Source organism: Centruroides vittatus, unplaced genomic scaffold, assembly GCF_030686945.1.
Source record: "Centruroides vittatus isolate TY-2023 unplaced genomic scaffold, ASM3068694v2 scaffold_435, whole genome shotgun sequence".
Classification (NCBI taxonomy): domain Eukaryota; kingdom Metazoa; phylum Arthropoda; class Arachnida; order Scorpiones; family Buthidae; genus Centruroides; species Centruroides vittatus.
The window spans coordinates 2666405-2680379 of NW_027122708.1; the positions used below are offsets into that span (position 1 = coordinate 2666405).

The window sequence follows — 13975 nt, forward strand, 5'->3', positions numbered from 1 at the left end:
GATAAGAACTTATAAGTGTTAATTTAAAGTAACTATACCCGTAATTTAAATTTTTTGAAAATAATTTAAATAATCCATATATTTTTTATTATGTTTATATATATATGTTACAGTCAAAACCCGTTTTTAGTTAGAACGCGTTTTAACTAGTTGAAACTAGTTTATACTGGATGTCTTTGTTAAAACCCGTTTTGTCTAGTTAAAACTAGTTTTAACTCAAATTCATTTTTGATTAGCAGTAAATTCTAGTTTTAACGAGACAAAACGGGTTTTAACAAAGACATCCAGTATAAACTAGTTTCAACTAGTTAAAACGCGTTCTAACTAAAAACGGGTTTTGACTGTAACCTATATATATAAACAATAACAATTTTAAATTTTATTATAAATTAAATATTTATTTACATATTTTTTAGTCGATTATAATTGAAAGGTAAAAGAGTAAACGCATATAGAAATTCAGTGATAATTAAAATTACCCTCAATTTTTAGTATCTGCTTGAATTAACATTATAAGATAATTTTAAATTATCGAATTTAATATTACTAATCAATTATTGATAGGTTACTAATGTAACTTTATCATAAATTTGTATAACTTTTTAACGAAATAAATGTTTATTATTTAGTACGACATAATTGATGGGATTGCCAAATATATAAGCATGTTATGTTACACGATATACATGTACCATAATATAAGTTATTTTTCAAATTTATTAAATATATTCTATGCAGTGAATTGTTTATCAAATTAGATAAAATATCTATAATATATATACAGTATAATAATATGTTATGTTATTATATAGGGTATATACAGTAATAATAATATAAAATATACACATACACTGATAAGCTACTATCCGTTTGTTTGGTGTGTGTTTGTGTTTATAATCATCATTTTTATAGCTTGCTACTAAAATTATATTACATAGTCATAATTTTAAAATATAAATCACAAGATAAATATTGAATGATTCGTCACATACTGTATTTCAATATGGCTATGCTCAATAACTTTATATTATTTCGTCGAGCAAACCAAAAAGCTTATCCAATTTAACATTTAATTTCAACATAATCGATTGAATAAAATTAAAATGGAATCAGATTTAAAATATGTAGGAACGAGCGAAAAAGAAAATTTAAATTAGTATGTTCGAAATTTCGTCGGGAGAACACAGAAATAAATGTAATCTGTAAAAAAATTTGTATCAATTTATTTAGATCAATGAATTTTCCAAGAAAAAGTACGGTACAAGTAGATGCATCTAAACCAAGCGAAGTACGGAGAAAAGTAGATAATAAGATATCGAAAGGCATGTATCTATGTTATGAAATATAGGTCAATGTCTCGCTAATCTGAAATGAGTGCGCCGTTTTTTTATTATCATTATTTTTTACTATGTTTTTTTTAAATATTATTATAAAATGCTTATATTTAAATGTATTTTTTAAAACAAACAAGTCGTTTATAAAATTAATTATCGTTTCACGTTCTGAAAAAACGTGAAACGATATTTAATAAACAGTTTAAGTATCGCTCTGTAAAATTTTAATCGGCGTAAAAATACATACATTATGAGGTAATTACGGGATGTTTTTAATATTGTTAATAATTAACTTTATTTAAAGACAATCTTCGAAATTCTTAATTCTCGATTTTCGATGAAAAATTAAAAACCTTTAAAGTTAGGAGTTTTTATAAATATTATTTATAAGATTATTAAAATTGAAAATTTTAAAATAAAGAAATGCAAATATGTTTTATTTCTATAATAAAAAATATCATAGATACCGGTTCCAGATTAATTGTTTCACCGGGAGAGAGACCGATGACGTAAAATTCTGTGACGTCAACGGATATTCTTCCGCGATAAAAACGATTCTACATATTAATATAAATTATAAGTAAAAGTAGATTTTGTTAGCCGAATGCGTTTATCAAAATATAAAACTTTATAAAAAATTAATATATTGCTTATTTACATCTTACTTATAGATTAATTTTATATGATTACTTTTCAGTTGTAAGAATACTTCTAAATAGTTCGATCATTCGGCTGTCCTTTTCACTTGGGACTACTTGTCATACGAACATGTCTTATAATTATGAAGAAGGAAGGTAAGACGTTTTATACAATTTTTAATTAATTGAAGTACTTTTATGTTGATAATTTAATAAATTGAATTCTACTAAGTTGGAATATGATTAATTATAATCAATTTTGTATTCATTTATATTATTAACTTGTTATTATTCGTCACTCCAATACCATTTCGATAACTCAAAATGGCGGACGTCCTTTTGTCGAAAGAGGAACACGTGTTGTTGCCATATTGATCGTTCTATAATTTTTTAAATAATAAAATTCAATAATATCTTTTAGTTTAAAAATGTTTTATATGTTCTAAACAATTAATTATATATTTCATTGCCATTATTTGTTATAATTCGTAAATGAATAAAATTCTTGTATTACGAAATTCGATAAAAATGTCTTTGTGAATTGAATTAAAACTTTTTTTTTCTTCTTCTTAAAACGAAAGTGTACGAATTTGAGTAGAATCACTCGTGACCTAATTACATGCGAATTTTTTTGTTTGAAATAAAAATTTAATATGAAAAAAATATGATCGCCCCCCATTTCTTATAAGGGAAGGGTTGTACGTGCAATGGATATACTCTTGTATTTTTCTTTTTTTTTATTCGTAAATTGGACTTAGAAATTTTGGTAATTATGCAGATAAAATTTTATTTTTCGATTTAATTTTTTTATGAAAAAAAGATTTTGCTAATTGTATAGTTTGAAACTTGCTGTATTTCAAAATTTAGGTTTCTTAAACATATTTAAATCAAAAATTTAATAATTCTAAATGACTTTTTTTTTTGTAATTCTAAGTTATTTCAGTTAGGTTTAGAAATATTTATTTCATTTGTTGATAGCAATGATATCAGTGGCTAGTTTCTCTTATTGTAAATGTTTCAAACAGCTATTTGTTATAATTGTTGTCTGATAGTAGCTTATTTAAACAGTCAGTTTAAAATTATTTTTATTTATACAATATTAGTTGTAAATGGTGAATATTTTTGTTTGATTTTTCGATTATATATCGAATGTTCGAGTATGCCTGCTGAATATTAAAAAGTGGAGTTATTGGAATTCCAGAAACTAGACCATTGCATTGTCTTACTTAGCTAAATTGATCAAAATATTTTAGAATTTCATAAGTTCAAAATTAGTCTATTACCTTTTTTAGGTCAAGTTCCAGTTTTTGTGCTTTTTCTATTTCAGATTGATTAGTTGATTGTTTCATTGATTCTTCATCTGTCTAGACAAATTTTCTGATCACAGTCAAGGCTCATTTACACATTACTAGAAAATACTTGAAAATACTTATTAGAAACAGAAAAGTGATATCCCTTCCTGTCTAAAGATTTGTGTACATCAAAATTTTGACAAACTTAAGAATAGAAAAATGTCTGTTATAATGTTAATTTCTGATCATGTAAGTTCTTTTTTATTTTGAATGTTTATATAAAGAGGATGAAATATAATTAATTTTAAGAGACTAGTAAATATTTGTCTTTGTAATAAATTAAATAACAATGATTGATATAGGCAAATTATATTATTTAAATTTTCCATTTCATTTTGTCCAAATTAGTAAATGAATATGAAAGAACCTAAATGCAGAAAAATTCAGTTTGCTGTTTTCTGCTGTAGTGAATGATTAATAAGCAAAATAAAATATTTCTTCATTAGCAGAAAATGCTTTCTGCTAATGTATAAACAAAGTTTTTGGTTTGATCTGAATTTAAAATAATCAAAAATGAGAATCCAGATTATTTGAGATAATATAGACTGGTATTTGGTATTACCTTGGATAACCAAAAACTTTGATAAAATTGATGGCTGTAACTATTTCAGATTAAAAATTATGAAAATAAAAGATTTATATGTAGCACTTTTTAAGTCTCCTTTTATATTATAGTGAATTTAATTATATATAAGAACAACAATTTTTACATTATTTATTATACATCTATACCTCCAATTGCTTTAAAAATAAAAATTGTATTATTGTAGTTACATTTTTTAATATGGATCATAATGTTTAGTCTCATATTGAAGTTAAATGAGAAAATGATAACACACATTACAAAATTTGTTTTTGTTATCATTTTTTTATAACAGAAGTTACTTTTAGTTAACTTGTTTATACAACCTCTGACAATAAAGTTAGATGAACAATGTTGGCAACACTGAAAATGGTGCACTGAGAGGCCAAGCAAGGTCAAGATATGTGGTGTTCAGTTAACATTGTGTGTTAGTAACAGAGGTTGAAGTTGGTTGAGTGGTGAAAATGGAATAAGAAATGAACTTACTGTTTTGCTACAAGCTTGGCAAATTCACAAACATCTCATGGTGTGATGAATCATAGGGTGCGTTCTTTAATAGTGGTCGCTCTGCATCTCCGCTACTACGGGAGTGCACTGCTGTTTGTAGGCATTTAGGAACGACGGTGAAAGAAAGAAAGATGGTGGTGCCCGCACTATTGATAGTATGGTGATGGAGGACGCTATAATTCTAAAATATGAGCTTTTAAAGGCAAAAGAAAGGTCCCAATTGTAAAATTTAACCATAAAATGGATTATTTGTTGAAAGAGCATTCAAAATAGCCACGAAAAAAATTAGAATGCTGGCTACCATTCAAAAAGACACATCACCACATGCATTAACTTGTGCTTTCACAACTTCTAAATTTTCATTCATAAAACCACATAATGGATCCATAAACAAAACTATCTGAGCCATGGAGGCTACCATTTTGTTTTCCACTGTAAACTACTGCTACAAATGGCTGTTTTTTGTCGTTCAACGGCGTGCACTCCCACCGGAATTTAAGAATGCGCTCCGCAGGAATTTTTAAATGGATGTTGCTTGCGCTGAGTTACACGGAGGAATAAAAGAACGCACCCATAGCATGAGACTTTTGGGTTTCTTTCTACACTTCTAGTAAGCCATCGCAGGCTTGTGGAGAAGGAACCGTGACCAGACCCTACATAGCCATAGTCATGCAGTAGATGCTGGCTAAAAAAAAAGGCTGTTGTCACTTGTGCACCACCCATTCTCACCTGATATGGCTTCCCCAGATTACTTTGTTTCTGTGACTAAAAATTGCTGTAAAAGGAAAGAGATTTTCCAGAAAACTTTACATTCAATTCAGTATGATATGGGAGCTTAACATCATCTTCACCTGCAGTTTTCAGGACTTCTACATTTGTTCTCAAAACAGTATTGCCATGGACAGGGACTACTTTGGAAGACAGTAAGGTATGTTTGCTGAACTATGTCAATGCTTTCCTATTCTGAACTTTATTATCAGAGATTGTATGCATGTAGAGAAATGACATACGAGTAATTTCTACCAAAACATAGTGTATTTACATATAGGTTTGCCTTAGATAATGTGGAACCTAATCAGCATTCTATTGTAGTTAGTAATTATCCATTTTTCATTATATTAAAGATAGGTTTAATGAAATGTAGAAATTGTTTTGATTTTAAGCAATTCTTTACTGATAAGGAGACCCTACGGCTTTGGGGAAACTGATTTTGATGATCTTCGGATATATAAGTTACGCATACTTCTGTTTGAGCGTGCTGTGGCAGGAGTGGTAACGTTCGTGACTTGTATGCTTGCGTACTCGGGTTCAATTCTCTTTTTGTGTATACTTTTTTTTAATTCATAAATACTTAAATGAATGAGTAAATAAATAAATACATTATATTTTTTATTTATTTTAATTTAATTTCTACTGTTCCAAGACTAATATTTTTACTTTGAAAACCCACCTTTTTCAAGTTGATAGAGAACTGCTTATTTGGGTTTGAACATGGGTCTAGAGTCTCTTTCACTCACTTTTTAAATTAAAATAAATAAATAAAATAAATGAATGAGTAAATAAATAAATACATTATAAGTACTTATGAATAAAAAAAAAGTTTACATAACACGAGACCAAGTACGCAAGCGTACGAGTCAGGAGCGTTACCACTCACGCCACAGCAAGCTCAAGCAGAAATGTGCGTAATTTATATATGAAGTACTAAAGAAAACTTTAAGTTCATTTTTCTCGATTACGTTTGAGTATTGCACTTTAGTATTTTACAGGTAGTACATTCACACTGTGTACTACCTCCACACCGAAGATCATCAAAATCCGTTTACCCAAAGCCGTAAGGTCTCCTTGTGAGTACTTTGTAAACTTTTTTGTGTTATAATAGTTGCTTATTATCTTTCATTATAATGTTCAGCAAAAAAGTTCATTAATACATTCCATTTCATCATGCTTTACAATTTAATCACATAGTGTAATGGCACCAGTAGTAGTTGACTGTTTAAAGCTGTTTTGGACTTTGATATATTTTTTTATTACAAATTGTAATACAAAAAATAAAATTCACATATGAAAATAGTTTGTTCTATACATGTCAATAGAAAAAAGAATTTTATTATTAGACCTTTTGAATTATTATTTTTTTCAATAATGTAAACAATCAAGCTTTTCCTCTAGTAGATAAAGGTTGCGGAACACTGATCTAGTAGACCAGCAGGTTTCACAATTCTTTATGGGGGTCGACAGCGGGGTTTTCTTCATGGAGCCTGATAAATGTGGCAACCGTGAAATGCTAAGCTAGCTCAATAATAGGCATTTTGTAGAAAATATGCACCCGAGACAAGGAGCCCTCATTATTTTCTGAAGACTTAACAATGCCTCACTAAGTGGTTGACTATCAGATGGGGTGTTGCATAATAATTTTTCCATCACTGAGTGAGGCACCCTGTTATTCCTGTCATTGAGAATGGGGAGTCATCATAAGATGACCATAAAATATATTAACAATTCCTATTGTAATCTTCCTGTTTTTAATAATTTTGATTTTTGAAGACAAAATTTAAATATTTTTTAAAAATTTCAAGAATTTATTACAGATTTCAAAGTAGCCGAAGTTTAAACATTACAGATCACTTAAATATTTAATATAACAGGATTATTAAGAATTTTAGGCACTAAAGCATAAAAAATATTTTTAATATTGTTTTGTAATAGATATTAGAGTGAAATTGAGTAATTTTGTAAATAGAAAATAATTTATATATAAATACATTTTAACTTAAAAGATTAAGGTAAGATAAATTACAAATAGAATAAAAATATGATAAACACTGTTTGCTGCATAAAAAACTTATGAATTTTATACTGTTGTAATATAAATGTAATGGACAAAGTAAAATGTGTCTTAAGCTAAAAAGCTTAATGAAATTTAGTAATTCCAATAGAAATACTATTAGAGTTCTTGATTTGATTTTAAACAGGTATGTGCTGACTAGAAATTTTTTATTAAGCTCATCATTATTAAATAAAATTTGCAATGATAAACAATTATAAATAACTGCTAGCAATTTATTATTCATAATCAAACATTGCTAGATTCTCATTTAACTAATGATTATATACAAATTTGAGAATGTGGTTTAAAAATAGGTGATTGGTACTTTTAAAATTTTTTTACTTATAAATTAAAATTACTTAAAATGATTCAGATTACTCTAGAAGGAAAGATCCACCCAGAACAGGACTTAAACCTTGTAACTTCTGCTTACTATGCAGATTCATTGCCAACTGTGCTGTTTGGACTTCTATCCAATCTTCACTTGAATACCTACCTACATTTAGAATGATAACCATATAGGTTAATCACTATGCTAGCTAGAACCATTTTACATTCAAAACCTTCCATGGGACTGCTTTCTAAATAATTAAAATAACTCAATATATTTCAGAAACAAAATCAGATTCTTTTAAATAAAATTGAACCAAAATAGATATAAATTTTTTAATGCATTGAAACAGTCGTCTTTGAATGTACAGTACATGAAAAATTCTTGTGTTGCACATACAACACCTAGTTCTCTGAATAACAACAGTATAACATGAGTTTTACTTCATCAAGACCATGAAGGTATTTGGTTGATTAGATGAATCATTCTTGAAAATAAGGAAGCAATTATTCAAAAGTTTTTTATCATTGATTTTTAATTAATTTGCAGTTTAAAGTACCATAATTTTCTGAGGATATCATGCAGCAGCATATATGCCATGAAAAATTACTACATGGAAATAAAACTTCTGCATAACTTGCATCTCTGAACACTTTGTAGTATGCAATTTAGAAGATATTTTAATATTCTGTTCCCAATTCATTATAAGGAAGTATGAGGAAAAAATACCCAAATAAAAAAATGTTCCAAAGAACTGAAGTTCAAAATTTCTATAGCATTAGATGATTTCCTTTCAAATCATTGGAGTGGATGAACTCCTGCTGGTACAGTTTTTTATTAAATTAAAATAAAATTATTCTGAAGAGCTGTTTTCTTACAGCATTGTCTCGGATACTCTCCTCTTTCCTGTTTTTTTAGCTTTGTTAGAAGTTCATTGAAGATATAAATATGTGAAGTGGAAAACAGAATATTTGTAATAGAACTGCCTAAACTGCATTGCACCAAATACAAAATGGTAACTGAACAAAATCTTTTTTTTCATTTTTTGTCTGATTTTTATCAACAAAAAATAGTAAATTCTAAAATAACCTCAAAAAAAAATTAAATAGAAAAAGATTTTATTGTCAATATCTGATATGTTAATAAAGTACTAATAAAAATAAATGTCTACAATTCAAGTTATTATTAAATGTTATAAAAAATTTTACTATAATATTACAATTGGGTAATAATTAACATAGTCTCCATAATTCTATATTGATATGGACGCTTTCTGTAGAAAAGACAGCCCATTCTTGCAGAAGGAATTTCTTGAGAGCCTTGTATGGGATTTAACATAGGCTTTCAGCTCACTTTCACTATATTGAGTAATCAAATAGGTTCAGGTCATATGAAATGGCAAGCATTCTTCCTTCAAATAAAATTTGAAACTTTCTTTTAACCAGCCCAGTGTAGTTTTGATACTAGGCCAGAACTGAATCTTGCTGAAAAGTCTGTTTGATTTTTTTTAATAGGTCGTATTGGTTGTAAACAAACAATTGACTAGTGCATATATCATTTTGCATATCTAGGAGCAAAACTGCTTCTAGTCTCTTTTTTTTTTTGTGATTTGACTGACTAATGATTTAATCATAAATCATACTGTAATGTTTTTATTCTATTTACTTCCTAGTTACCTAAAAATGTGACTTCTGTACTAATTGACTTACCACTTGAATTTCTAAATCTTTAAAAAAATGTTTAAATAGAGTATAATAAGTGTTTAAAACTTCGTAAATTTTTTAAAGCAGTCAATGAATATAATACAGAATAAATGCAAGAAATATTCAAAGTCCACAGACCCCTGGTAAAGAACTCCAGTCTTAAAAGGACTTATCTCATTGGTCTACTTGTTTCTAATGTTAGTGAGATTAGTAGTGGACTGGTATGATAAATCCTTCATATTTATTAAAGAATTTAGCTTTTAAAAACCTGTTTTTCCACACTTAGACACTTACCATTATTTTGTCAGTGGGAAATTTGGGATATTTTGATTAGGTGAATTAGATATGTTTTATGGAGAACTAGTGTGTTGCCAACAGTCAATCAAAAATGGAGCAATATCAGTGTTTCTTCACCTGTGAAAAGGATTGGCAAAATTGTTTCTGGACATTGTGCATGCCTGTCAGTCAGTTTTTTAATACAAATGGAACATCCATTTCATATGAGAGCATAAATTAATTTTTAAATGTGTTACTATATTATAGAATTGGAGAAAATCCACAACAACAAAGCAATTAACTAGTGCTTACAAGTTAATAATGCTAGTAAACTGCCTTTTTACTGGAAGTATTTTTGTGCCTATTTAAGAGCCTCATTTCTTTGTGTAGTGAGAGAGTGTAGTGAAAATGATGTCACAAGCAGCTGTCGCTACATGTTGCTGCATTATAGTTTAGAAACTCTTTCTGCTTGAGCTAAACATGGATGCCGTAATCAATCCTTTAATTCCAGTTACAGCCAAAAGAACTGCATTAGTTAGACTTACAATATTTCAATAAAGAGAGATAAAGAATTGAGTATTTTTTCTTTTCGAAAATGTGAACAAAGTAAACAGACAGTTAGATAGATATTTACAGTAAGACCCTGCCTTGTGCTGCCTCACTTAATGCTGATTTGATATAATGGTGTCTGCTCAAAGCCTAAAAAACTCCCCAAAATTTATGCCGATGTAAATTATCATGGCATTTCATTGATTCATATATAATACAATTATTCACGAACACAAACCAATCAGAAAAAGGTGTAGTTTCTTTAAATCTGTTTGTTTTGGTGCAATTTCGGAAAAATATAACATTATGGATGCCATAGAAAATATCGACTTCGCTTGGCAAGAATTACCTGATAAGTGCATGAATGAAGTGTGGAAGAAGTTATGGCTGAAGGTATTCAAGAATTCTCAACAAGAAGAACTTATTACTGTATCGTTATAGTCCATTCACACCAAGCATTTCAATCTAGATTGTGACCAAGGTCAGTGAATATGCCGTGGTGCAACTTCTTGACCATTTCAATCTCAACTGAAACAAGGTTCGATCGCAATCGACTCAAGAGTTCTTGAAACTAGATCCAGTTGTAAGAGAAATCCCACACGCGCGAGAAAATACAAGATGGCTGCAGAACATGTGTTGGGCTATCGACAGAGAAATAAAAAGATATTTGGAGAGACGATGACATCTGTCTATTATTAGATATATGGCAAGAAAAAGTATTTATTTCTAACGAAAACTTCCATTTTGTTTGTTGGTGTTTGTGACTTACCGCATAGTAATGCCAGTTTTATCATTGCATGTAATAGCTGGGTTCTTCTCAAGCAGACTGCTTGTGCAAACAGCACGTTCGACTGGCAACAGTCACAATCCTGATTGTAGGTAAATCGAGATCAAAGTGAGTCATGGATTGTGTGTGAATGTAGTAGTAGGTTGACAATTTGGTCACCCTAATCAGGTTGACCTAATCTAATTTGGTCAACAGGACTAGATGTAGATGAACAGGATACTGCAGGTTTCTGGTGAGAGCTTTACCAACGACGACCTTCAAGAACTGGCAGAACAAGGAATTCATGTAGAACTGGAAAATAGAGATTCTGAAAACGAAGAACCCAAAGAATTTTGCTACAGATTTCCCAGGTTCCAGAGGTTTACAGAATACAGTTACACGATAAAAAGTGCCAAAAGGAACTTTATTATATAGGGGCCATAAAAAGATCGATTAATGAAAGGTTGAAAGAACATAAAAGGGAAATTAGGTATGAACAACCAGTCACGGCATTAGCAAATTGTGATTGCAGAACCAACAGAAGTTTCGATTGACTGGGATAAAGCAGAACTTATACAAAAAGTTGCAAACCTAAGGCATCTGAAATATACAGAAGCTTGGTATATTAATAAATACAACGAAAAAGGGCAAGCCATAAATTTTCGGGAATCATTTAAACTAGCATCAGCGTGGAAAGTGGTGGATTTTTTCAAATTTAAAAGAACAAAATGATTCATTCGAATCTACGATGATTTGTTTCTTTAAAAGATAAGCATTCTAGAATTTTTCCGTTAAGAAAAAAGAACTTTTATTTTGAACGAAGTTTTTTTATGTTTGAACCTGAAGGTCAGTGAAGCTGTCCAAAAACGTTAGTTGGTAGCAAAATTAAGCTGCATGTTAAAGGTTTTTGGAGCATTTTGATTTACGACAGTAAGTGCAGTTTGAGTTATAGAAGTTATACAGATTTCCTTAGTAAAAGTTTGGTAACGATAGCCAAAATCATTGATCAAACTGTAGCAAATGATCCACATTTTGAAAGGTGTGCAAAAGCAAAATGAGGCGTTTTGGATGCAATCTTCTGCTTCTGACATTTGCTTAAGGAAAGAAAAAAAAAGCGACAAATGAAACGTCATGACTCTATTGCAAAAAGACAAGAATTTCAGAAAAGTCAGGTCCTTCATCACAAAAAATGAACTTTACATTTCTGTGTGCATATGTTTGTTATTTAACATATATTATTATGCAAATTAATATAAAAATAACAAAATTAAAGTAAAATTTGTTTATTTTTGGTCGTGTGTTCCCCTATCCCTATTTACTTTGTTAAAATGACCTCGTTTTAACACTTTCATTAAGCGCTTTGTCATCTAGGAATGCATCCCCTGCATTATGCAGGGTCTTGCTGTATATTTAAAATATAGTATTTTCTTATTCTTTAGATAACTTTCAGTCATTTTAGAAAATTTAATCCTCCTTAATCTTTCCATAATATTTTTATCAACAGTCACTTTGACTTTTTTATTTTCACAGCATAATATCATATTATACACACAAGCGTTCATTTTGCTTTACATATGTAGCGGACATAAAAGCTTCTTTATCTTTGCTGCAACTATAGTTGAATTACCAGTAGCATTCCTATACACCTGCAGACCCAGGATTACTATTTCCCAAGAATTTTCTAATTGATCAAATTTATTATTTGGAATTATTCATTTAAAAAAATTATTCAAAAATTATTCTTATTTGCTAATAAGGAGAGGGTCAGACATTCAGGTTTCTAATTTGAACAAAACATGGTGAGTATGTAGTGACAACAGCTAATTATGATATCAGAATGAATCATCATAATCATCACTGATAAATCATTGTGATTAATCTTTTTAACAACTTTAAATTGTTCTGTATGATTGATATGTTACTGAATAACAATTAAAAAATTGATTTATAGTTATTTTGTTGTAGGACATGAAAGACTAATATTTGAGCATAATAATAATTTTAGAAAAACAAAATCATCATGATTGAACTGTAATCACAGACAATAATTTATAACAGCAAATTGAATAGTCTCATGTAGGCATCATACATGTAGGACCATTAGGACTTAACAGCAGATAAATCATATTACAGAGAGCAGCCATACTATAAGGCTAATGTCAGATGTGTGATTTCATGTCCATCATTTTTGATGGACATCAGAGGATTGCAAAAACATATGGGAGCAGTCAGACAGATCAGGGGATGAAAAATGCTGCTGTGCTGCATGGAAAGCTGCTGGATCATCTGTGATAATCTCGGGATGGATTGTGACTGTTGCATGCTTGGAGATACACTCAAAGCCTTTGGTTATCAGACACATTTGTCTGATAACCATTGTTTTTTACATCTTAACATTGTTTTGAGGAAGTACCAGGTCAATGTCATTCCATTCCTCTGTATTTTAAAAAAATGCACATTGATATAAGTATAAAATGATCTTACAAAATTAGTGAGGGGCCAGAATTGAGGAACTTCATTTGAACTTTATAAGACAGAAATAGCGGGTAATGCTCAAAGTGTAACTGGTCTTCCTTTTTCAAAACATAACTATCCTTCAAAAAAAGAAAAGACTTTGTTTTTTGTTTCTATATACTTCTGTACATAATAAAGAAAACAGCTCATTACATTCTATGAGATTAGTGTTGACGTATATGCATTCAAAATAAAACTGACTACTAATGTGCTTGTCTGACAACTGACTTTGCCACTGTGAATTGAAAAAGCAGCATCTGTCCATTTTTACGCTCATCCGATATTAGCCTAAATCAGGGGTCGCCAAAGTGGTCGATAGCGACCCCCAAAGGTCGATGTAACATTATTGGGGGGGTTGATTATCAAGCTAAAGATAAGAGGGAACTAAGGATCAAGCTTATCCATGTCACTGATTGTCAGTTACAAAAATTATTAACAAAATATATGATAAATTAAAAAATGCAAAATTAAAAGAAATGTATTAAAATAGTAAGTGTTGTTTTTCTTGTAATACAAACTTTTTGGTGGGGGTTGATGTGAGGTTTCGAAAACTTGTAGGGGTTGACGTCAAAAAAGTTTGGCGACCCTTGGC

The 13975-nt window shown here is 29.6% G+C and overlaps 2 protein-coding genes across 2 annotated transcripts in view; one reads left to right on the plus strand and one right to left on the minus strand.

Annotated features, from left to right (window-relative positions):
- The window catches only part of LOC136989101 (uncharacterized), a 246419-nt gene that overhangs the window by 33647 nt on the left and 198797 nt on the right, over positions 1-13975 (minus strand). The window lies entirely within an intron of this gene.
- The window catches only part of LOC136989068 (eukaryotic initiation factor 4A-I-like), a 60763-nt gene continuing 48801 nt past the window's right edge, over positions 2014-13975 (plus strand). The window contains 1 exon segment of the mRNA XM_067287159.1: positions 2014-2128. Coding sequence (XP_067143260.1) covers positions 2103-2128 — 26 coding nt within the window. The 5' untranslated portion in view covers positions 2014-2102.